This window comes from Rhinopithecus bieti, unplaced genomic scaffold (assembly GCF_001698545.2).
Source record: "Rhinopithecus bieti isolate Rb0 unplaced genomic scaffold, ASM169854v2 scaffold_18620, whole genome shotgun sequence".
Classification (NCBI taxonomy): Eukaryota; Metazoa; Chordata; class Mammalia; order Primates; family Cercopithecidae; genus Rhinopithecus; species Rhinopithecus bieti.
In genome coordinates this window covers 1,171,083-1,197,556 of record NW_016809631.1, presented here as the reverse complement: position 1 = coordinate 1,197,556, position 26,474 = coordinate 1,171,083, and the positions used below count along the sequence as shown (strand labels likewise).

At 37.1% G+C, this 26,474-nt stretch overlaps 1 protein-coding gene across 1 annotated transcript in view; it reads left to right on the top strand.

Moving 5' to 3' along the window:
- Positions 1 to 26,474, top strand: part of BICC1 (BicC family RNA binding protein 1) — a 328,432-nt gene that overhangs the window by 276,551 nt on the left and 25,407 nt on the right. The window contains exons 5-16 of the mRNA XM_017889898.1: positions 5,101 to 5,180; positions 7,084 to 7,242; positions 8,520 to 8,573; positions 9,517 to 9,711; positions 9,937 to 10,188; positions 13,761 to 13,892; positions 16,604 to 16,790; positions 18,620 to 18,781; positions 19,277 to 19,473; positions 20,336 to 20,468; positions 21,052 to 21,208; positions 23,231 to 23,396. Coding sequence (XP_017745387.1) covers positions 5,101 to 5,180; positions 7,084 to 7,242; positions 8,520 to 8,573; positions 9,517 to 9,711; positions 9,937 to 10,188; positions 13,761 to 13,892; positions 16,604 to 16,790; positions 18,620 to 18,781; positions 19,277 to 19,473; positions 20,336 to 20,468; positions 21,052 to 21,208; positions 23,231 to 23,396 — 1,874 coding nt within the window. The remainder of the gene's footprint in view (positions 1 to 5,100; positions 5,181 to 7,083; positions 7,243 to 8,519; positions 8,574 to 9,516; positions 9,712 to 9,936; positions 10,189 to 13,760; positions 13,893 to 16,603; positions 16,791 to 18,619; positions 18,782 to 19,276; positions 19,474 to 20,335; positions 20,469 to 21,051; positions 21,209 to 23,230; positions 23,397 to 26,474) is intronic.

Below are 26,474 nucleotides of genomic sequence, written 5' to 3'. Positions count from 1 at the left end.
TGTGTGATACATTCTGGCTTTTCCTAGCTTTTCCCTATATGATTCCAAGTGAACCAACGCCCTTGAGAAGCCTGGGGCTTTTTCTGACACCTTTTTTTTTTTTTTCCCTGAGATTTTTTCACAAAATTGTAAGCCTAGGGCTACATTCTTTCTTCCATAAAAATTTTGGCCATTATTACTTTGGAACTACTTACCAACTGTTGACATATTCTCAGTGGTTGCAAAGAATCTCAGAGAAAGTTGGAGCTGTGCCTTAGTGTTTGTCAACACTGGCCACTCTCGACAGATCCAGGCCCCAGGTAGTGCCCGTCTTGATTATATTGTTTCAGAGGTAAAGCACTTTTGGAAGAAATCAAACTTGAAACAAATGTGAAAGAGCTCCACGCCAGGGGAAAGTAAATGCTGTCCACTCGTCTGTTTGACAGTTTTGTTTATGTACATAATATGTACCACAGCCATCCAGATTTGCAGCCATTTATAATATATGGAACTTTTCCCTGTAAACAAAAGTACAGCTCTGATAGGATAACTTTTGTTTTGTTTTTGTTGTGAGTGGGAAGGTGGTCAAGGGATTTTCTATTGTTTTCTGTCTCTAAATGTACATGCCTAGGGTGGAAGAAATACTGTGAATTTAGGGGTTGAATCTTTTTCTCAGCAGCACTTAATCATGGAGACAGGGAAGTGGCTACAGATTGTTGATGAAAGATTGACTTAAATTCATCATGTGTCAATAGCACATTACTCTCTGTAGCATAATAAATGCAAATGGCTGACATGAGTATTTTCTGTAGATTTTGCTGTGGAATAGGAATGAAGTGGGAAGGAGGTTTAGGGGCCTGAAGAAAGAAGGAAGAGGCAATAAAATATTCACTAATGTTTCCAGGGGTGGGAATGTTTCCAAGGATGGAAAACCACAGAGTAGAAACCAGAGTACCAAGAGATTATCTTTTAAAAGCATAACTAAACTTCACATAAAGTCATAAAAACATTCAGTATTCTTACAATAAAGTAGAGAAAATAAAATTTAAATTTTAAATATTAAAATACTTTATTTTATTGAAAATATGGTTTTTAGCAGGGATCCTTATGACAATTGTTGCCTTGTTAAGTCCTTACAAATATCCATATGAAAGTCACAAGAACCTTTGTGTTCAAAGGTTTAACATTTTTAAAAAGGAGCATTTTTTTTTCTGTTTGGCATTATTCACATATAAAATACCCATTTCATATGCATGTCCATTACAGCTTCCTATTACTTAGTGAAGATTGGATTACCATCTGGTCACTTTCTCTTCCTTAGGATGACACCAGAGAGATGTGAGCAGACGGGTAGGACAGGAATCTAAAAACCAAAAATTGAGATGAATATCTAACAGTTTTTTGTATTTTTAAAGAGGTGCTAAGATCAGAAAATTTGAGCTCAGAACTTTTTTGGAAAGTACAGGACACACAGTCACCTTGGATATGAGCTTTAGACTCTTTCTATAGACTTCCGTCTCCTCTCTCTGTATTTAGCCATTTCCTAAATTATAGGTGCTACCTGTCCATTCAACAACAACTTATTGAGTATCTACCACTTGTTTGGCACCGTGGTAGTTACAAAACCAAATTAAACATGACCCCTGTGTTCAGGGAACTTGAGGCTTGGTTTTAAAGTAATAATATTTTTTTTAAGAGTAAATGTCTCAAAACCTTCATGCCTAAATTGGAGTTCTTCAAGCAATTCATTTTGGGAGGGAGAAGCTCTACACTTATTTCCTATTTTTCTGTTATACCATCCTCTAACCCTCTTTATAGCTGACTTTTTCCTCAATTTTATGTTTATTGATGTGGTTAATACTTTGACTTTTCTCTGTCAAGTATTTACAGAATGGATCTAAAGGAAATCTTAATCCCTTGTGGTATTACACAGACATGTTCGAATTGTAAACTGTTAACAGTCATTGAAAAACAGAGACCTGTATTTCAGGAGTTGAAATCAATAAATTAAGATCAGCCTGGAAAAAAGGACACATCTTGTATGCATCTTTTAAGCAAGAGCCAACAAGGAAATGAAAAACACAATGCTGCTAGCCACTATCGCAAACTAAACTGGAATTTTGTCATGTTTCTTTTTCTCTGTCCTTATTAAGCTTGACTGTTTGAAGAACTACTTTCCAAAAAAGCACTGATTCATACCCTGGAGGTAGATGTGTTACATGTTGGTGACTGTGCATGCATGCTCATGTACCTTTGTGCCCACCGATGATTTATATATTTGGCCACTAGATGGTGCCCTTTCACTTTGAATGAAAGTGTATTTTCTGTTGAGGCGTTTGCTTTTTTATTTTGCTTGTTCTGTTGATGCAAAGATGGTGGAAAATCATCTTCTTTCTTGATTTAAGAAAATCATATTCTCTCTTAAATCGGATATGAGGCTCCCTGTCCGTCTCTGTATACATAGGAATTTTAATGTGATCAACCTGTAAAGTAATAAATTTGTAGATTATCATACCATTCAAAACTTACAGTTAATTTATTTTGTGGGAAAAATACAAATTTATTCTAAAGAAGCATTTTGTATAGTATGTATAGGACCAATACATAAATGACTACAATTGAAATATCGATGTGGTTTAATCTGCTGTTCAAGTTAACAGTCACTTGAAAAGCCAATAAAATGCCGATTACTGAGTTCTCAAGGCCCAGAAACCTGTATTTTAACAGCCATGTTTTGAGAAACACTGGGCTCTAATCACCCACAGTAGTAGCGAACATTTTCAGTAGAGGTTAACTTCATTGTCAGCCAACAGTAAACCAAAGTTAAGGATAGTTGAGAGTGAAATTTTGAAGGTAGGCAGCTCTTTAAAACCTGATTGAAAGTAGACAGCAACCTGAAAACCTGATTGAAGAGGGAATTAAAGAGGCTAGTCCCCAACCTGAGGCTTTGACTGTGACATCTCCCTCTACCTGGAAGGTTCCAGCTCAGCCAAGTGTCTTACCGCCTTTAAGTTATTATGGACGAAATAAGAATTATTGAATAAAATGATCTGTCTGTTTACTTAAGTGTGATCAAAGTTGGCTAGAGTGTAATAGAGAAAGGGCAGTCTTGGTTCTTGTTCGGATGCATTAGAGAGCAAGCAATGGGAATGAGATGCTGTTGGGCTCTCTCCTAACTTATGTCGGTCAGACACCCCTTGTGCCTTGCTGTTAGGCCCCTCATTTCGTAATAACTGATGCTTAACATTTTGGAAAGTTTTAACTACTCTTAAGACCTTTGACCTTCACAGTGTCCCTGTGACAGGTTAAGTGTCAGGGGAGGGATTACAAAATAGGGTAAGGAAGGGTGCTTGAGACCACGAGCAGCCACCAGGAAAGGGTGGGGGCTGGAGGTGGTGACAGACACTCAAATTAAGCACAGTTGCTGGACATCTCCCCGGAAGGCCAGAAGCATTCCTGAACTCTGAAGATTGGTGCACCATTATTAACTGTGATCTTACCATCCTGGTCCTAACAGTGGGTAGCTTTAAGAAAAATGGTTTCCTCCCTTCTTTCCTTCCTCCCTGTTTTCTTGCTGAGGGGAGTGACAATTGCCCAATTGCAACATAAGAATATATGCTTTCTGTGGCATTTTCACCTGGGCTGTGGGATGGGGGTGGGAGATCACAGTGTCAGGGGAGTATGTGTGGTTTAGATAAAATCCCCAGCCAGTGATTGTCATTCCTTATCCTAGAGAATATATGCTTTAGGAGTTAAAGGATTCAGGCAGAACTGGTGGTAAATTGTGAAAGGTGTGAAAGGTTCTCAGTAAACATTTACTGACTCTTCGCTGACTTGATGCATAGTACAGGACACAAAAGACTTAGACAAGAAGTCAGTACATTGTAGGCACTCAGTAAGGTTGAGACATGATCAGTGGTTATGATAATCATAATGAATTATCTCTATGTTATTCAGTTTTATCATAAAGTTAATGAGTACAGAACTTTTGACTTATCCTAGAACGATATTGGTCTGTGTCAGACTGACCTGTAAAATAAGGGAATACCTGGATTGCTGGGCAACTTGAAAACCTGATTGAAGAGGGAATTAAGAAGGCTAGTCCACACCCTGAGGCTTTGGCTCTGATATCTCCCTCTACCTGGAAGGTTCCAGCTCAGCCAAGTGTCTTACCGCCTTTAAGCCTTGACTCAGATCTCCTTTTCTCTATGAAGTCTGATACTCCTCAAGACTCTCTCATAGCTGGTACTTCCTCATCTTTTGTCTTGCTCTCCTTTTCTTTTTTCATAACATGTATGTTCTGATTATCTAATTATTAATTAGTTAATGTGGACTAATTCTTTGTGGACAGGAATCTTTCTTCTTTACTTATCTATTCTCTCGTCCCTGGAACAGTGCTTGGCACATAGTAGAATAGAAGTACAGAAAAGTTTGGTGAATGAATGAATGCTTTTCTATAGAAAGTTTTGTGGCAGTAATAAACAATATTAGTCACTCAATACTAATTCTGGATAAATATTGAATTAAATATTCCTGAATGAAAGTTAAGATTTTTTTTTTCTATTAGCCTTCACTGTAGTGATGTCTTTTAAATTATTGCATAAAGTGTGGATTCAGAGTTCAAAGACATGGGATTATAATGTCCAAGCTCCTGAGTGGTTTTCTGGGACAAGTTACTAAACCACTCTGTGCTTTAGTTTCCTCTGTAAACAACCTCATGAATTTGTGCTGTAGATTAAGTGAATTGATGCACTTCAACCCTTAGAACAGGGCGGAGACTTGTAGCAGGAGCTCAATTAATAAATCCAGTTTATTAAAAATTATGCTATTTTTAATTTGCAATTTTATGATATACTTATTTTGAAAAAAGAGATGTAAATTTAAATGGTTAAGCTAATTTTAAGGAAGAAAGTCACAGATAAATGAAAACTTGGGCATTTTCCGTATTCCTGTTGTTACTACAATAACACACCTAGAATTTTATAATAATGGTAAACTCCAAATATTGAGTTTATTATGGAACCTCTTATGTTCTAAAGTCAATTTTAAAACAGTTTTTAAAACAATTTTAAACAGAGTTTGGGAGTTTCGCACAAGCCTTTTATTTCTTATTTCTTATAGATCCCCATATTAAGGTTTCTGGAAAGAAAGAAGATGTTAAAGAAGCCAAGGAAATGATCATGTCTGTCTTAGACACAAAAGTAAGTGAATGTTAAGGACACTCAGATGTCAGAACCTTGTCTCTGCAAGGGCTACTTCATGCCGTTATGAAAGAACCATTTGGAGAAGAAAAACCAGGAGAAAGTAATGGTGGGTTTTAAGATAAGCACATGTGATTCTACAGTGGATGTAAAGTTCTGTTTAATATTTGAATAGGTTCTCTCATGCTGGGTAATTGAACTATACATACACACACACAACTATATATACCTATATCTACATACATATGTATGTGTTGTGTATGTATGTGTATATATGTACACATGTACATCTTCAGAAATAGAAATTGGCCCTGATTAATATAGAGTAAGTAATAGGATTGTAGGAATTAGATTATTTGCTTTTATGATGTCAGTAGAATACCAAAATGATCTTCTACATAGCTCTGTGTTGGATGTGTGTAATGGCATGAAATTTGATGCTTTCTTCTTTGTGATCACGTGCTGTCTCTTTCTCTCTCTCTCTCTGTCTCTAATTATATGTATAGAGAGATAACAGGGAAATTTAAATATGTAAAAATTTATACTCATTTGTGAGAATTTATTTTCTTTAACAAACACATCTAAATCACTTATTGTATACCAGGTACTTATTGTATACCAGGCACTTTGCTAAGTACTCTACATTTTACACATATTAGTTTGTTTGATCCTCGTAACTGACTCAGCATAAAGGTATTAAGTAATTTGTTCAGGACCCTAGAGCCAGTTAAGTGGAGAGGTGGGATTCAAATCCAGGCTGTCTCATTCTTAGCCACTTTGTCTTGCCACCTGGCATTTCATTAGAATCATCTCTGATCGCTTTTGTTTTCATTCTTTCTTTCTGTTCTTTGTTGGTTTTCTTCAAAATGGTTTTTAAAACATTACTCCCCTGAATAATTATTGAATAGTTTATTGAATAGTTATTTTGAATTATTGAATAGTTTAGAATTTTCTTCGGGAAAAGGGGGTTGATTTTTTGTGTGTGTTTTAAAGGTTAAACTGAAAGCACTGAACTTAAAATCGAAATATATTTAATGGGCATAAATTTAAAATTTAAGAATTCACAAGGTTAAAATTATTTTAACATATTTTGATATTTTGATTTTACTTCTTAAAGACTGAATAATTTCAGTAGCAGTCTTCTAAAATGAGAAAGGATTTTATGTCAGTCTTTATGATTTTACAGCACTAAATTCCCCAAATTAAATATAGTCCAATATGACCACAGCATTTTTATTTATTATGTCTTAGAAGTTTCCATTTTGCTTTAATGTAACTAATGTACTTTGAATTTCTTTATTTAAGCCATTTTGTGGCCAGTTATTTGCACTTTGTGATCTCTTTCTCCCTTCTTTCTACCAGCAAGAGTAATAGATCTACTTTGTAAAGTTCAATATATAGTAATATAGGAGTTGTGAAAGCAGCGATTGTAAAAACTTCCTTATTCACAGTTGTGAGGTTTATCATTTCTAGTTTTGTATCATCTTAGTTATACAGTCCCACTAGCATGCATATCTTCAATCTTGTAATTGTGTTTTCATCTGCTTTTAGTTATTTGGATTAAATGTTTCATGAATAATGTCTTTAAAGACAGACTGAGTAATTTATCTGTTAACTGTAGCTGACTTTATTTAAAGACTTCTTTCCCAAAAAATTATCTTGATAAAAATAAATTTTTCTATTTCTTCTGATAAATCTGTCTTAAAATGAGAATTTCTTTTTTCATAATCAGAGAAATGAATAGCAGGAGAACATTTATAGATTAAGATGATCTTATTAAGAAATTCATAATATTTCCCACTGACTCACTTTTTGCTAATACCATTCCCTTGAGGGAAAGGCATTTAGGATGTCATTCTTTTCTTTTTCATGCATCAAGTAATAATACATTATTTTCACATAGAGCAATCGAGTCACTTTGAAGATGGATGTTTCACACACAGAACATTCACATGTAATCGGCAAAGGTGGCAACAATATTAAAAAAGTGATGGAAGAAACTGGATGCCATATCCACTTTCCAGATTCCAACAGGAATAACCAAGCAGAAAAAAGCAACCAGGTGGTTTGTCTTTTCACATGAACTTTTATGGGATGAATTACAACCTTAATTTTCAGTTTGCCTATCTTTTTTTGTGAGAGGTGAGACAAAAAAAAAATCACATAGATGACATATAGTGTAGATTGTACAACTTGCTGCAAGGAGATTGAAGGTGCTTTGATTTTTTGAGGAGATGAGTTGTAGATGGGCCAGGTCTTGATCTTGAAATCATTGATAAAAAATAGTGGAAAATGTAATGGCCACAAAACAGAACCTTAAAGAAAGGCTGAGAGAGCATATCGTTTAGGACCTGGAAGCTTGCCTAGTCCAGAAACCTATCCATTGCCTGGTTCTGTCTACAGAGACCTAGAAGTAGGTACCTCCATGGCATACCAGATCACCTTCTGCGGAGCAGTGCATTCAATACTGCCTGACTTCTTACATTGCCTTAATTATGTCTCTCTAGTTTATACACATTTGTGCTAGTTCTTCTGTTTGGCAGTCAATGGAACTCACCTGTCCTCATGCAAGCAGTTTCAGAACTTGAAGAACAGATAGTACTATTTGTGATATTTGGAAGTATTCTGTCTTCTAAACTAGTCACAATACTAGAAACTGTCACCCACAAAGATGAATAAGTAATCTTTTCTCTACAGGGACTAATGGTGACAGTGGGAAGTGTGCATAAGAGACTAGACAGAAAGCTATAGTAAAAAGCAAAGACAATATTCAGATTATTTAAAAACTGGTATGGCATGACCATTGGCCCTAAGAGCAGTGTCCTGGAGCTCCTGTACCCCCACTGCAATGCCAAGACTGACAACTTGAGTCAGTGGGTCATGGGAAGGCCCAGGAGATTTCAGAAGAAATCTCCAGGTAGATGTTGGAGCAAAGAATATGTACCATCTTGTTTGGAAGAAGTTCACTATTTTCAGAACCTAGTGTAGCTCTGTCATTGAATATTGATATGTATCTGGTATGCAGGGTGAAAATGCAGTGAACAAGAGTAATTATAAAGAGGGCAGGATGATCTCCTGGGGCTGTGGGGCTTTCAGTAAGTCCAGTGGGTGAAACAGATCAGTTGACACAGATTACCTGAGGATCTCGTTAAAATGCAAATTCTGATTAAGCAGGTCTGGATGGGGGCCTGAGATCCTTTATTTTTAACAGGTTTCTGGATAATACCTCTGTATTTGTCCCTGGATGACACTTTTGGTAGCAAGCATATAGATTATCTGGAAAAGCAGATGTGAGTTTGATTAAAATAAATCTAACCCTGTATTTTCCTCCTTTTATAGGTATCTATAGCGGGACAACCAGCAGGAGTAGAATCTGCCCGAGTGAGAATTCGGGTAACTATTTATTTGACATTGTAAATTGATGTCAGCAACATTTGCATTATAAGACATTAAAAATATAATAATTTATCATTTTATAACCAAATCATGTTAAATCAGTAGAAAATAGTGGCAAAAGTTATTTTAATATCTATCATAGCATTCATTATTTAAATGTTTATTGTATATGTTCAAAAAGTGAGTTTCTATGTTGTTTATAAACTTTTTTCATTGAAAATGTTTCTCAGAGATGTTCTGGATTTTATCTGACTCCGTTTTCTAGTTTTATTCAATGATCATAAAGAGACCTAAGGAAAAAATGTCACAGGAAATGTGAGTTACAAACTCTCAGGTTTCACAAAAGGCTCCCATCATTTAAAAACACTTGTAGGCCAGTTGTGGTGGCTCACACCTATAATCCCAGCACTTTGGGAGGCCAAGGCAGGAGGATCACTTGAGGCCAGGAGTTCGTGGCCAGCCTGGACAATATAGCAAGACCCCGTCTGTCTCTACAAAACATTTTTAAAAATTAGCCAGATACAGTGGCACATGCCTGTAGTCCCACTATTCAGGAAGCCAAGGTGAGAGGATCACTTGAGCCTAGGAGGTTGAGGCGGTAGTGAGCTGGGATGACACCACTGCTCTCCAGCCTGGGTGACAGAGCAAGACTCTGACTCAAAAAAAAAGAAAAAAAAAAACTTTATATAATGTAGCTAAACTTAGTATCTATAAGGGCAGTTTTTTTTTTATTTTTTTTTTTTTTGAGACGGAGTCTCGCTCTGTCACCCAGGCTGGAGTGCAGTGGCCGGATCTCAGCTCACTGCAAGCTCCGCCTCCCAGGTTTACGCCATTCTCCTGCCTCAGCCTCCATCTTCAGAAAAGAATCAATGAATGATACACATGTCTGAATGTCTAATGCTTTAACTCTCTGCTTTGGATTCTCATCATTTCATTTTAGGAGCTGCTTCCTTTGGTGCTGATGTTTGAGCTACCAATTGCTGGAATTCTTCAACCAGTTCCTGATCCTAACTCCCCCTCTATTCAGCATATATCACAAACGTACAATATTTCAGTATCATTTAAACAGCGTTCCCGAATGTATGGTGCTACTGTCATAGTACGAGGATCTCAGAATAACACTAGTGCTGTGAAGGTAAATTATTCTGATAATTCTGCACATCCTATCTGTACAAATTATATGGGTTTTATTTTTAAAGAATATTAGACTAATTTGATTTCTAGAATTTTCCTTCATTCTACATTTTGGTTTGCAAAATATGCTGTATTTTTCCATAGCTGTTAGAAATGCAATAGAATCTTTTCCTCTATATGGACAGTTAATGTATAGGATGATTTCCTTCCCACCCTTTTCTCTTAGGAAGGAACTGCCATGCTTTTAGAACATCTTGCTGGGAGCTTAGCATCAGCTATTCCTGTGAGCACACAACTAGATATTGCAGCTCAACATCATCTCTTTATGATGGGTCGAAATGGGAGCAACATCAAACATATCATGCAGAGAACAGGTGCTCAGATCCACTTTCCTGATCCCAGTAATCCACAAAAGAAATCCACCGTCTACCTCCAGGGCACTATTGAGTCTGTCTGTCTTGCAAGGCAATATCTCATGGTAAGGTTACTGAAATAAGTGTTACAATTTCTTTAAACCTCTTTGGATACAGTGCATGTTTTTGCACCCACTGTACTAATGTGATATTTAGGAAGGCACTTTGGCAGCCTCATCAAATAAGGAAGTTTCTTGCTAAAAGGAAATAAACTAGAAGAGTAAGGTTCATAGTGCCTCAACAGGTTCGATTTCATTGCATATGTAATTTTATTTCAGTGTTTTCTTTTTAACTTAGACTAAACACGGAAGACATTATAGTGAAATAATGGACTACATTTTGTGGAAAGGATGGAAGGTGACTGTTTTCATCTGACCTGTAATGTTAGTGTGCAGTTTATATTTGGAAAAAAAAAAGTCTTCTGTTTAAACAGAAAAGTAAAAATACTATTTAAATTTCACCATCAAAGACAAATTTTGTCAGCCCAAAACATTTGTATATTTCATAAATCTTTGATACAATTAAAAAATACTATTTAAGCCACAAATTGGAGTGTCACTTATTGAAGGAAGAAAAGCCAAGTTATATGTTATAATTCAATACTACTTTACTACTTCTAATTTATAATTGCAATATTTCTATCCTTCCCATATTTGTTTAAAACCCCTTGACTGGGCGTGGTGCCTCATGCCTGTAATCCCAGCACTTTGGGAGGCCAAGGTGGGCAGATCACTTGAGGTCAAAATCGAGACCAGCCTGGCCAACATAGTACCTCATTTCTATTAAAAATATAAAAATTAGCTGATACAGTGGTGGACGCCTGTAATCCCAGTTACTCAGGAGGCTGAGGCAGGAGAATCGCTTGAACCCAGAAAGCAGAGGTTGCAGTAAGCGCGGATGGCACCACTGCACTCCAGCCTGGGCAACAGAGGGAGACTCCATTTCAAAAATGAAAAATGAAATGAAATGAGATGAAATGAAATATCCCAGTGTATGGGTTGATCGTATAGTAACAAAATGGATGGACGTGATGCTGGGCTCACAAATATTTGTATTAAAAACACCATTGTATTCTCTCATTCAGTGCTTGACCTTTAGTGGCATTTGAATCAGTAAGCCTCAGGTGTGACATTTAGTATTATTAACTTGCAGAGTTTATTTTTGAGAAACTTTCAGAAAATCTAAGTTTTTATTGTTGAGTCCATTCCTCTGACAGATGAGAACTTGTTGGAATCATTAATAAGATTGTAATCCATGATTTTAAGAAATTTGTTGTGAATGATTTTTTTTTAACCAACCTTATTTTCTCAGGTTATTTTTAATATACTGTACTACAAGTCAGATTTATATTTATATCCAAGAATTGTTGTAATTAATCTTCATTTTTTTTTCTGCTTTACAAGTTCTTTAGATGTTACTTTTTTAGTTCAGTGAAATTTTTCAGATATTCTCTCCAGTTATTAATCCACATTTATACTTTGACCATACCTGCCAAAAATAATGACACGTATTATGGCACAACATTGAAATAACTGAGGGAGAAATTAAAAGGTTTTAACCCATACTTTAAATACCATCACCATTTTGTATAGCACTATTCTTACAAAAATCACTTTCTGGCCGGGCACGGTGGTTTACACCTGTAATCCCAACACTTTGGGAGGCTGAGGCAGGCGGATCACAATGTCGGGGGTTCGAGACCACCCTGGCCAATGTGGTGAAACCACGTCTCTACTAAAATACACACAAAATTAGCTGGACCTGGTGGTGAAGGCCTGTAATCCCAGCTACTCGAGAGGCTGAGATAGGAGAATTGCTTGAACCCCGGAGGCTGAGGTTGCAGTGAGCCGAGATCGCGCCACTGCACTCCAGCCTGGGCGACAGAGCAAGACTCCATTTAAAAAAAAAAAAAAATCGCTTTCTTCCACAGGATAAATAGAGCATAGTATTTTATTTCTTTTTCTTATTTTATTTTAGGCAGGGTCTCACTCGGTTGCTCAGGCTGGAGTGTAGTAGTGTGTTCTCAGCTCACTGCAATCTCTGCCTCCTGGGTTGAAGTGATTCTCATGCCTCAGCCTTCGGAGTAACTGAGATTACAGTCGTGTGCTACCATGCCCAGCTAATTTTTGTAATATTAGTAGAGGTGAGGTTTCACTATGTTGGCCAGGCTGATCTCAAACTCTTGGCCTCAAGTGATCCACCCACCTAAGCCTCCCAAAGTGCTGAGATTATAGGCATGAGCCACGGTTCCCAGCTTAGTAATGCATTTAAATCCTAGTATGCTTAATGGTAACCTCTCCTGATACACATTTACAAATTCCAGTACCCAATGGGCTAACACTGGAAATTCTGTGCATCAGAGAAAGTATATTACATTGTTCCTGGACTCAGTAGATCAGAGGCTGTATGAAGAGCATTAGAGAAAAGAAAAATCTAAAAAATGAGATAGTTAAGGGACAATAGTAACAGTTTACTCCAGGAAGGAGTAAAGGTTTAAGCTGCATTAGGTTAAGTAGGATTTATATTGGTGAAGATGCCTTTGAGTTAAGACAGGGGTCCTCAATCCCCGGGACACGGACCGGACCAATACTGGTCAGTGGTCTGTTAGGAACTAGACCACACAGCAGGAGGTGAGCAAGGGAAGCTTCATGTGTGTTAACAGGGGCTTCCCATCGCTCACATGACCACGTGAGCTCCACCTCCTGTGAGATTAGCAGTGGCATAAGATTCTCATAGGGGCATGAACTCTATTGTGAACCATGCATGCAAGAGATTTAGGTTGCGTGCTCCTTAGGAGAATCTAATGCCTGATGATCTGTCACTGTCTCCCATCACCTCCAGATGGGACCATCTAGTTGCAGGAAAACAAGCTCAGGGCCCCCACTGATTTTACATTATGGTGAGTTGTATAATTATTTAATTATATGTTACAGTGTAATAATAATAGAAATAAAGTGCCAAATAAATGTAATGTGCTTGAATCATCTGAAACCATTCCCCCTTCCCTCCCCCTCCCCTGGTCCATGAAAAAATTGTCTTCTGCGAAACCGGTCTGTGGTACCAAAAAGGTTGGGGACCCCTGAGTTAAGATACCAAGGTACAAGATCCTCTTAAAGGATTGTTGAGAGGCTGGCCTAACCTGGAGGAAGGGGAAGACATACAGACAAAGATCTGTGGTTGGACAAGCAAGTCTGGGCTAAAATGTGGAACTCTTTAAATGCTTGATCATGTTTAGTTTTCATTCAATATACAATCAAAAGCTACCACTGGAAGTCATTGAGCAAAGCAAAGATTAGTACCCTTGATATAGTCGAGAATCTAGTTTCTAGCGTAACTAACAAAACTGAAGTTAGAGAATAAAGGAATTTTCCAAGGTGCCCAGTGGATAAAAATAATCCGGGGCCAAAAACAGAAACTTAAGACATGTAATTTTGTCATCCAGAAATGATTCTCTCCCCCTCAACGTTAATGCCACACCTGTCCTCCAAGCTATGTTAACTTACATAATTTAGCTTTAATACTTCAGTTTAGTCTTTAAATCTGTAAAATATTGCATTATTTGCAGGCGTATTAAATTATCAGGTGTTTAAATGATTAAATTTTTACCTCCTAAACATTCTATTGTGACATTTTCTAGGGTTGTCTTCCTCTTGTGTTGATGTTTGATATGAAGGAAGAAATTGAAGTAGATCCACAGTTCATTGCACAGTTGATGGAACAGCTTGATGTCTTCATCAGTATTAAACCAAAGCCCAAACAGCCAAGCAAGGTTGGTTCAGAGTCTGGACCCAGAGAATTATGTATCATATCATATGCTGTATAGTTTTATTTTGCATACAAGTATGTATTTGCATATACTTGAAACTATTACTCTATACAGGTTGAATATCCCCAATCCAGAATGCTCCAAAAGCTGAATCTTTTTGAGCGCTGATGTGACAGTCAAAGGAAATGCTCATTGGAGCATTTAAGATTTTGGACCTTAATATTAGGGATGCCCAACCAGTGCAGATATTCCTAAATCCCCCAAAACCCCAAATCTAAAACACTTCTGGTCCCAAGCATTTCAGATAAGGGATACTCAACTTATGTATGTCATTATATATTTAGTTATCTAATATAAATTTGTGACAGTATTCATTATAGATCATCATTTTCTTTATATACATGTTGGTTTTTGGAGTCCATTTAGAGTAACCATTATTTTTCCATATTTAAATGAGAAGGAAAGAACATTTGTTCTTAATTTGTAATCTGGTAACTTGAGGCTTTACTAAGTTACCCGAGAGTTGATAAGGCTACTTACATGTTGTGTGTGTATGTGTGTGTGTGTGTATGTGTGTTTGTGTACATGCCCAGTGTAATTCAGAAATTGTTTAGATTACTTACTATATGCCATCTCCTGCGCAACCTGGAGAGTTAAAGAAGAGATGCCTATGCTTTTTTGTAAATACTTTAAGGACTGAACTGTCTCAAGTTCAGCGTTCTTGGAACCTCTCCTCGGAGTGTTGTAAAATTTCAGTAACTACATGTACAGTAAAAATTTAACGGAATACATTTTTTTTTTTTTTTTTTTTTTTTTTTTTTTTGAGACAGGGTCTCACTTCTTTGCCCAGACTAGAGTACAGTGGTACGATCATGGCTTGCTGCAGCCTCGACTTCCTGGGCTCAGGTGGTTCTCCCACCTCAGCCTCCCAAGTAGCTGGGACCACAGGCATGTGCCATCACACCCGGCTAGTTTTGTATTTTTTGTAAAAATGGGATTTGGCCATGTTTCCCAGGCTGGTCTTGAACTCCTGAGCTCAAGCAATCCAGCCACCACGGCCTCCCAAAGTGCTGGGATTACAGGTGTGAGTCACTGTGCCCAGCCCAGAATAAATCTTTTATTAAGTACTAGTAAGAATGAGGAAGGAGGAATATTTCTACATTAGAATTGTTGTTTAAACTAGCACAGCCACTTTGAAGAGCAATTTGTGATCATCCCATTATTCTAAAATATTGATTCCCCTACCTGCAGCAGTTCTACTTCTGATTATACTCTCTGAAAACAGGAGTCAACACGAGAATGGTGTTGAGTAAAAAAAGTATGTTGTATCATAGTATGTACTCAATGGCAGCATTTTTGTGTATATATATGTCTATACATTTTTAAGTACAAAGCATTGTCTAGAAGGATGCACACAAAAATCATGATGAGTTGCCTTTGGGGCAATAGAAAGGAAAATGGAATAAAGTAAACAAGGGAAATGTTCTCTTTATTTAACAAAAATCAGAAACAAGAAAATAACACCATTTTAAAATTTTGAAACTATAAATCTTATATGTATAGAATGGTGTATATATAATAAGTACTTTATATAATTTGGTATGTGTAAATAATTTGGTAATGGCTGTCCAACTGAAGAAAAATGATCTTGCCTTCTCCAAAAGAAAACTTTACAGGAAAAGATAGCATTGATTCTAAGTGAACTTGATATAGTGAGTTTAAAGTTAGGGAACAGGACGTTAATTTTATGTATCGTGAAGCTTCATGTGTGACTAATTTGAATTGACCAGAGTCACTGTAGATCCCAGGACTGAAAGATAAAGATAGGAGAGACATTACAGAGCTTGTGGATATTAAGATGGACAGGCAGAAGAATTCCAGGAGTTGAGTGAGAAATTAGCAGAAGTCAGAGAAAAATAGATTGTAAATGGGAACTTCAAAGCCTTGCAGCATCCCAGGACCATTTAATTATGCCCAGATGGCCCCCATTCTAACTCTGCTTTACCTACTTTCTCAGCCACGATTTTTGATTTGTTTTTTGGTCCATTGAGGGCTTTCCCCTTTGAGTTCACATTTCAAATTTTCTAGATGAGTCCACTGAGGAAGAAAAATTATTTATTATTTAGAATTTTTTTTACCGTAAGCTTTGTCATAGATATGTCACCAATGAGGAATAGTCATACTTCAAGGTCTATTAGCTAACTAGTAAACCGTAAGTGTCAAACATAAGTGATGATGATCATGCAGTTTATATGTGGTCACAAGTTTGATTTGGTATGTAATGACAAGATGCAAGGGGGAAGCCTTAGTTTAAAGATGAGAGGCTATAAAAAGGGAACCCAAGTTCCCATCCTCTTGCTGCCCCTTCACAGCTATGCCATGACCTTGGCTAAGTCCCTTAACTTCACTGAATATGAGTAATGATTCCCATTCTATGAGGTTTTGCTGAGAATGGGAACATATATGCAGCTACTATCAGCTCCTGGAACCCAGAACATGCCCAATAAATGGTAACTAATAATTTAGGGTTTTACCGGAAGGTGTAAACTTAAGCACTAAGTGGTTAGAATTTGCAGATGATTTAAAAGCAGCATTGATATGTCCCCTGAGTGGAATTCTTATTAGCATATTCATTTTCCACCTCCCTCCCCTCCCCCATTCATTGTAGACTACTTGCATGTCACTTTTTTTTCCCCCATTATGTGTTTCCATAGTCTGTGATTGTGAAAAGTGTTGAGCGAAATGCCTTAAATATGTATGAAGCAAGGAAATGTCTCCTCGGACTTGAAAGCAGTGGGGTTACCATAGCAACCAGTCCATCCCCAGCATCCTGCCCTGCCGGCCTGGCATGTCCCAGCCTGGATATCTTAGCTTCAGCAGGCCTTGGACTCACTGGACTAGGTATACAATTTATTATTACAGCACGTCTCAGTCACTGGGGAAATGCTTATATGGTTCCCTTTCTTTCTACCATTTGGGTCTACATTTAAAGGCTATTTTTTTTTTCCTTCGGGCTCTAAGATCAGGTGAAAAGCCATACAACCTGAATCAATCCATTTTGGGATTTCTTAGTCTCTGTGGATTTGTTACCCAGATTCTTCCCATGTTTGCATAAATAATCAAGGTCTGACTATTTTATTTTCAGTGGCTGTGTTGGTTCTAAATTAAGAATGCCATTGAGATTGAAGTAAGCATGCTGACTGTAATTTATGTTTGTTCTCTCTTGCATTTGCAATATTGCCATCAGTCCCTAGAGATAAAGATTATCCAGTTTGCTTTTTAAAAAGTAATTGCAAATCTGTATGAGGGGTGGGCAGGGGGGTGAAAATAAGTAGAACCTGTATCTCCAGTGGTTAGACCTGCCTTACCCAGACACAAAGGAAATCTAGTCTGAGGTGAGACCTGTATTTCTGTCTAACATGAGGAATAGAAAATAGAAGAATGAACAAACATCATCATCTCAGAGCTTCAGTTAAGAAAGTAGAATGAGCCGCTTAATAGTCATGGTGATATTTACGTCCTCATCTATGGATTGCTATTTTATAGGCTGAAGTTAGTTGCTTTATTACAGTTTTGCTAGATTCCCTTCTTTCTTGCACATTTCTCAGTTGCATTTGTTTTCCTTAATCAGTACTCCTAGCAAATCATCCTGGGGCATTCAGTGTTGATTTGAGACAAAAAAGAATACTCTCAGCAGTCTTTAACATTTTTTTTTTCTAATAGCTATTCTTACTTTTAACTTTTAAGAAATTTAATACTCTTATATGATTGATTTTTCAAGTAGCCCTGCCTAGACATCATTAAAGAAAGACTTTTTTTTTTTTTTATCTTGGCCCCTAATCTACCAAAGTTGTTCCTTCCACTGGGACCTGAACAGACATAATAACATAGCAATGACTGTGAGTCAGGAAAGGCCAATTAGGTAACTTAGCAGGAACCGAGTTCATCCTGCACTAGAGAGAAAACAAGTGAGCAAAGATTCAGTAACCGAGTTTTTAAAATGTTTTCATTATTATACCTATCCTGTTATACTTTATGCTTCATATGTATTCCTGGAAACTTGTATACAAATCCATATTTCATTCCAGAACATATTTTAAATGCCCAAAGGAAAATTTCATTATTTAAATCAAGCATTGACTCCTTACAACAACAAAAAAACCAGCATTTTTTTCTGAGAAAATTTTCATCATTGAGATGGAGCCCAGAGAATTCATGTGTATGTTTTGAGATACATTTAGGAACTGTTCTGATAGCCTACCCTATCTGTAACGGGGACAAATAGGAAATCTATCCTACCACAGGAAAGCATTCCCTAGTCGCTGCTACATGTCAGTAGTTTGAAAAGGGTTTGTTTGTAAGCAGATGACAAATGAGTTATGCAGAAGAATAAAAATGAGTCTCCACTTGAGCAGCATTTTGTTCATCCTGGGTAGCTGACATGAATGCAAAGCACCTGGTAATGTTCAGTGACCCTAACTGCTATCCTGGTCTGGGCACACCTATCTTCCATTTTCTGATAGCAACTCTTTGTGGATAAGCTGCTTCCTCTGTTGGAGCTCTATGATGCAAAATTCATGTGAATATTTGAAAGAAAATCTGTCATCCATATTTTATATTAGAAAATATCAGATTATATCATTGTGCATTACCAATGGCAATATTTGTGCCATGTCTATTTTAAAATCTTAAATTTATGTGAATTGACTTTATATATTCATTTATTACAGGTCTTTTGGGACCCACCACCTTATCTCTGAACACTTCAACAACCCCAAACTCACTCTTGAATGCTCTTAATAGCTCAGTCAGTCCTTTGCAAAGTCCAAGTTCTGGTACACCTAGCCCCACATTATGGGCTCCCCCACTTGCTAATACTTCAAGTGCTACAGGTCAGTATCATTTAAGTATATTCCAAGGTGTGTATTCTTAGGTGTTACCAGTCTTTTAAATAAAATTTACTAATGACTCAGTTTTCTTAGGGCAAAATTAGGGTTCAAAGCACACTCCATTGAAACAGAAATTCCCTGATATGTCAATTAGTTAAAATGAAGCACAGCAAAGCAGTTTGAGTTTTTCATACAAGTGAAATACCATCTTCAGATCTGATAAGCAGACCTGGTAGTTAGGTTCTAGTTAGAGTAACTTGCTGGTAGTAATGTACATCTGTACAATGAGAGGGTTAGATAAAACATTCTCTATGGTGTGGTCCCATTTGAACACTCTTTTGTGTTTTTACAGTAAATAGTACCTCTGTTTATGGAGGTGTCAAAATTGAATTCTTTCCTGAACTTGCAGCAACAAAAAATGATATTTTTATGTTAATGAAAATAATAGTTGAATCTGAGTTTCTTCCTAATATCTGTCATCATAAAATGTTGTTGTAGGTTTTTCTGCTATACCACACCTTATGATTCCATCTACTGCCCAAGCCACATTAACTAATATTTTGTTGTCTGGAGTGCCCACCTATGGGCACACAGCTCCATCTCCCCCTCCTGGCTTGACTCCTGTTGATGTCCATATCAACAGTATGCAGACCGAAGGCAAAAAAATCTCTGCTGCTTTAAATGGACATGCACAGGTAATGGCTTTCTGCTAGAATGCGTGTGTGATCTCTGCTGTTTGTAAGAGATAAACCCCTGGCAAAGTTAAAACATGTTTAAACTTTCACCTAACATGAGTTTTATTTATTTTTTGCAACTTTTATTTTAGGTTTAGGGGGCAATATGCAGGTTTGTTACATGGGGAAATTGCATATTTAACCCACCTTGAGTTAGTTTTTATATATGGTGAAAGAGAGGGGTCTGGTTTCATTCTTCTGTATATGGCTAGCCAGTTTTTCCAGCGCCAGTTATTAAACATGGATTCCTTTCCCTATTGCTTGTTATTGCCAACTTTATTAAAGATCAGATAGTTGTAGGTGTGCAACTTTATTTCTGGATTCTCCATTGGTCTATATGTCAACTTTTTTTATGCCAGTACTATGCTGTTTGGTTTCTGTAGCCTCGTAGTATCGTTTGAAGTTGGGTAGTTTGATGCCTCTAGCTTTATTCTTTTTGCTTAAGATTGCTTTGGCTATTTGGGCTCTTCTTTGGTTCCATATGAGTTTTAGAATAGTTTTTTCTATTTCTGGGAAAAATGATGTTTGTAGTATGATAGGAATAGCATTGAATTTTTATATTACTTTGGGCAATATGGCCAGTTTAATGATACTGAGTCTCCTGATCCCTGAGAATGGGATGTTTTCCCATTTGTTTTTATCGCCTGTTATTTCTTTCAGCAGTGTTGTGTAGTTCTCCTTGTAGATAGCTTTCATCGCCTTGGCTAGAAGTATTCCAGAGTGGTTTTCTTTTTTGTGGCTGTTATAAATGGGATTATGTTCTTGATTAAACTCTCTATAAAATTGTGACCATGTTTATATGTTATTTTCTATTATTATTTAGTCTCCAAATATAAAATATGGTGCAATATCCACTTCATCACTTGGAGAAAAAGTGCTGAGTGCAAATCACAGTGGTCCATCCATCCAGACAAGTGGGTCTGAGCAGACATCTCCCAAATCAAGCCCCACTGAAGGTCGGGAACTGTATCCTTCTGAAATTCATTTTGGTTTGTTATTTGGAAAAAGGAGGTTGTAGAGAGTCTATGCAGTGATTTTGAGTTGGTTTTGCTAAACAGCTATGATTCATCCTACTTCAATTATGTGGAAAGACAACATCCTGAATAAAATTTCAAAGAGAATGGTGAAAGATTAACTGAAAAGCGCTTTCCACAGAAAGAATCATTTCCCCATTACATTGTAAGTTCCTGAATTAAAGTGAAGGTAATTTGTGTAGCAGAAAAGCATCAACTTACTAAATGTGAGATATATATCTATATAGAGAGAGATATATTTCCCCCAAGTAGAGTATCTTTTTATAACCTTTTTTACCCTTCCCCCCAAATCTTTAAAATATATAAATATATGCAGGTCTTCTCTTCAAATTGAGTTTTGTGACAACCTGAACTTGTTAAGGGTTCTCTTTGCAGATGAAAGAGGTCTCTGTCAGGTTAATCATGTCTCCATAGAGTAGGGTTCTGATTTGTTTCCATTGCAGATAATTGTGAGTTGGAAGGTGATGTTGTTTAGGTATTTCACTTTTTTTCTTCTCCTCTGCAGGTTGTAATGATGCTTTTGTTGAAGTAGGCATGCCTCGAAGTCCTTCCCATTCTGGGAATGCTGGTGACTTGAAACAGATGATGTGTTCCTCCAAGGTTTCCTGTGCCAAAAGGCAGACAGTGGAACTATTGCAAGGCACGAAAAACTCACACTTACAGTATGTATTTTAATCTTAAAAGAGTTCTTGATTTTTTGAAATGATGTATATTTGTTCTCAACTCTGTAGTTAGTACTCTTGGATTCAAGTCATGTTTGATCTCATCCATGGGTGTTTTCATTTTATCTTTTAAAAAAATATTAAGGAATAATACCTGATAATTTTCACCCTTCTCTTCTCTGTAGTCCCTTCCCCATTTAATGAATTGATTTATATCTGTGTCCTTTAAACCATCTGTATTACTCTGAAACTGTAGCATTCTCTCTGCTCTTCAGTAATCAGCAGGGCCATTTTTATTCTCTGATTTTGGCTGTTAGAAGTTTTCCCACTGTGAATCCTCTTTCATTTGGCTTCGAATTTCTTTCTTATGTGGCTCTTTTTTCCCAAGGTAGTTAATTGCAAACTTTTAAATAAATGCTTGACATTATCATGACTTTGTTTATTCCAAATCACTTTGGTTATAAATACATAAGTTGTATTAAATATTAAATATAACTCTTCCTCACCATAGCACAGTTCAAGTGTGTCATCCTTACTCTTTTTTTTTTCTCCATGTATTTTGGGCAGTTTCTACAGTGTAAGGTTTTGTTCCCACCTATTCCGTCCACCTGATTTCCTCTGCTGTCTTATTAGTTCCTGGTATACCGTTCTAGAGTGTCTTTATGCAAAGATTAGCATACATAGTTTTATTTCTTCCCGTTCTTACTAAAATCCATTTTCCTTTATAAACTCTTTGGTCAATCATTATTACCCACTGTTGTCCAGTTCTCCTTTATCTGTGTTTTTCCTTACATGGTGCTGATACCCCAAATTAATGTTGTTATAGACTAGAGAAACAGTTTTACTTCCTTGAAACTATTAAAGTGTTTAAAATAGATACCCATTCTTGTCATCACTGTGTGTGTTCTGAACCTTCTCATCATCCTCTTCTGGGTTAAACTGAAGCCTCCAGAAAGATCTCCCTGCCTCCAGCCTTTTATTAGCGTGATCTATCCTTTATTTTGCTCCAGCCATTTATTTTCGAAAACAGGTCTAATCTTGTCACACTCTGGCTTCAAATCCACCAGTGGTCTGTGTTGCATGCTTCCTTTCTTTTACTTACGCTCTTCCCTCTGATTTGCTGTTCTCCTGGCCTTTGGCACCAGACAACTTGCAGATGCTCTTAAGTTCCCAGTTCAAATGTCCTTTGTGTAGCCTCTGTCAACTTTTGTCAAGCAAAGTTCACTGTCCCTCTTTTTGTATTCCAAAAGTACTTTTCTAAATTCCTCTAAATTCCCTTGGCACAGCAGCTGAATAGTTGAACAAATAAAATCATGAATGAATAAACAAACCAGTTCTTGATTGATACTGCAATCCCTATTTTATTTGAACTTAAGGTGCAGTTAGATTTGAACCTGAGGTGTATGCATTCTGTACATATCATGTGTTGTTATTCACGTATTTGCTGCTTGTTGTAAGAAGCACTTTTATGTTCTGCCTGTCCCCCTCAACAGACTTTGAAGAATATTTATTTATCTGCTACATTTATTTGTTACTAATATCATATACATATTTCATACACATGAATTGGATCATCTGCATGCCTTCAAATGGACTAGATCTCTGTTTAGACTTTGCGTGCATGAATCATTGATATCTCCTTGATGTATAAAAATTAGAAATCTCATCTGTACATCTATTCCATCTATGTCATATGCAGTATACCACATATATTGTATATATTGTGTTTGAATGTGCATCGTGAAATAGTTTCAAGCTTTACCCCTACAGTCTGAGTGCCTGATTTCAAATTCCATCTCTACCGGTCACATTAGAGGTATGATCTTGGACAATGTACTTCCCTCATCCGCTAGTGGGGATAACAATAGTACCTTTGTCATAGCATTGTTGTGAGGATTAAATGAGAGAATACGTGTAAATAGCGGATGATGATAAACATGCATAGTAAATGTGGCACATAGAAAACATTCAGTACATTTGTATATATAGTGAAGTGTTAAATTCCACACTCTTATTTCACAGCAGCACTGACAGGTTGCTCTCAGACCCTGAACTGAGTGCTACCGAAAGCCCTTTGGCTGACAAGAAAGCTCCAGGAAGTGAGCGCGCTGCAGAGAGGGCAGCAGCTGCCCAGCAAAACTCCGAAAGGGCCCACCTTGCCCCACGGTCATCATATGTCAACATGCAGGTAATGGTAATACAATAGGAAAGCCATTCAAATGTCACATGTTTGGGTTCTGGTGTGGAGAATTCAGTGAGTGTTCAGCAGTAGTGCAGAAATTAGGTTTTCCCTCTGCTACATTCAAGATGAAATTTAAATATATAGGTAGCAGTTAGTTTGCTATAAACGTTAAAAATGGAAAGCAGTATTTAGCTTAAGTGAGAATTCTTTAAAATATATTTAAAATGGTGCAGAATGGTCTGTGTCAGTATCTTATGCAAATAACATTATTCATGTGTTACTTAAAAAAATTTTAAATGAGTTTGCAGGACTGCATTTCTAAGTATTATTGCTTCATGACATAGTCTTGGATAAATAGATATACTATTTTCTATGTAATGAAGATGATAAATGTGTTTGGTGCCATTTACAGGTAGTTATGAGAATAATGTGGAGTGTTCTTTGAAAGTAGATGATGAATATTATTGATGATTGTGTTGGTTCACAGATGTTTTATGATTAAAAAACAACTTCCTTTAAATAATTTTTGTGATTAAACAACTTCCTCAATAGGAACTTTCCATGTATCCATTTTCAAACTATTATGCTAATTACTCAGAATACACTGTTGACCATGAAAATGCAGAAATTTGATTTCCATATAGATGATAATATGAAAAATAAGGATTTTGTGCTTTATGGTTTTAGAGATGTCTGTAAACATTTGATGTCAGACCAGAATTGCTGAGTAGACTTACCTATTTTATCTTTCACCACCAAAAAAGAAGAAGAACGTTCCACAAAATCCTAGAAACAGAAAGGCTGTCATAGATGTGTCAAAGAAATTAATTCATGGAGCTAAACTATATTACTTTAATTCCAGTGCAATCTGCAGTTTAGTCGTCCTTGTCTGTTTTTTAATCGTTTGCATTGGAACGTTTTCCTAAGTTTTCTATGATTTTTTTTAAAAATAAAAGCCATGGCCTTTTTAATGTGTCAGTGTTTAAAAAAGACATTTCCATTAAACTAAGTTTAGGTTCATCCCTGTTTTAGCATGTATCAGTAGTCCATTCCTTTTTGTTTTTGGATAGCATTCTGCTATATGGATTTTATTTATCTATTCACAGGTTGAGGAACAGTCAGGTCCTTTGCACTTTTTGGTTATATGATGATCAATGCTGCTATGAATATTTGCCTTTAAGTCTTTGTGTGGACACTGGTTTTGATTTTTCTCAGATAGACCTCTACAAGTGGAAATGCTGAGCCATACGATAAATTTGTTTGTTTTTTAAAAACTGTCAAACTGTTTTCAAACGTGGCTGCATCATTTAACATTTGCACCAACAGTGTATGCTAAAACAGGGATGAACCTAAACTTAGTTTAATGGAAAGAAACCAGATAGAAACGAGTACGCATGCATTATTCCATTTATATAGAATGTTCATATCAGGCAATCAATAGAGGGAAAGTCGATTAATAAATGCCTGAGACTGGGAGTGGAAATAAAAATAGCTGCTGGTCTGCATAAGGGATCCTTCAGGGGGTGATTAAAATGTTGCAAGATTAAACTCTTGTTATCTACAACTTTGCAAATTTACCATAAGTCATTGATTTGCACACTTAAAATAGGTGCTTTTCAGGGTTTGACACTGTACTTTAATAAAGCAATTTAAAAATTCCAAAAAAAAAAAAAAAAAAGACATTTAAGGCTGGGCACGGTGGCTCACGCCTATAATCTCAGCACTTTTGGAGGCCGAGGCAGGTGGATTGCTTGAGTCCTAGAGACCAGCCTGGACAACATGGCGAAACCTTATCACTACAGAATAATTCTAAAAAATGAGCTGGGCATGGTGGCATGCACCTGTAGACCCAGCTACTTGGAGGCTGAGGTGGGAGGATCACCTGAGCCTGGGAGGCAGTTTGCTGTGAGCCAAGATTACACCACTGCACTCTAGCCTGGGAGACAAGAGCAAGACCCTGTCTCAAAAATTAAAATAAATAAAATAAAAGACATTTATTACATTTTCTCTAGTGGATGTATTTTCAGTTAATATGAATTTTATTTAAGAAATCTATTCAAGGCGGGCGCGGTGGGCTCAAGCCTGTAAATCCCAGCACTTTGGGGAGGGCGAGGGGGCGGATCAACGAGGCTGGAGATCAGAGACCATCCTGGCTAACACGGTGAAAACCCCATCTCTACTAAAAATTAACAAAAAGCTAGCCGGGCGAGTGGCGGGCGCCTGTAGTCCCCAGCCTACTCGGTGAGGCTGAGGCAGGTGAATGGCGTGAACCCGGGAGACGGAGCTTGCATGAGCTGGAGATCCGGCCCCTGCACTCCCAGCCCTGGGTGAACAGAGCGAGACTCCGTCTCAAAAAAAAAAAAAAAAAGAAATATCAAATCCCCTTTATAATCTTTTAATGGTTTTTGTCTTGTGGTTCTTGTCACCTTTTCCATCAAATTTATACCTGCAGTGAACCAGTTTCTTGTTTCTTTCTTTTAGGATGGATGAGCATGTTCTTAATGTTTGAGTTTTAGCCTAATTAGATGTATTTATGTCGTTAGTGAACAGTTAACTCTTAAAATCACTAAGAAATCAATGATAATATTCACTGAGCATTGACAGAGAGAAAGATTGAAAATTTCCCTGATTTCCTTGGCTGAAAATGATCTGTATCTCCTGATTGCTCTTGGAGTGCTATATCCCCAGCCCTCTTTTTATACTTATCTCAGTTTCTAATTTATTTTATAGTTATATCTCTTTCCCAACCCTCCTAAGACTCCAAGTCAGCCAGGCACGGTGGCTCACACCTGTAATCCCAGAATTTTGGGAAGCCAAAGTGGGCAGATCACCTGAGTTTGGAAGTTCGAGACCATCGACCATCCTGGCCAACATGGCAAAACCCTGTCACTACTAAAAATACAAAAATTAGCCAGGCATGGTGGTGGGTGCCTGTAGTCCCAGCTACTTGGGAGGGCAAGACAGAAGAATAGCTTGAACCAGAGAGGTGGAGGTTGCAGTGACCTGAGATTGCACCACTGCACTCCAGCCTAGGCAACAGAGTGAGACTCTGTCTTAAAAAAAAAAAAACAAGGCCGGGCGCAG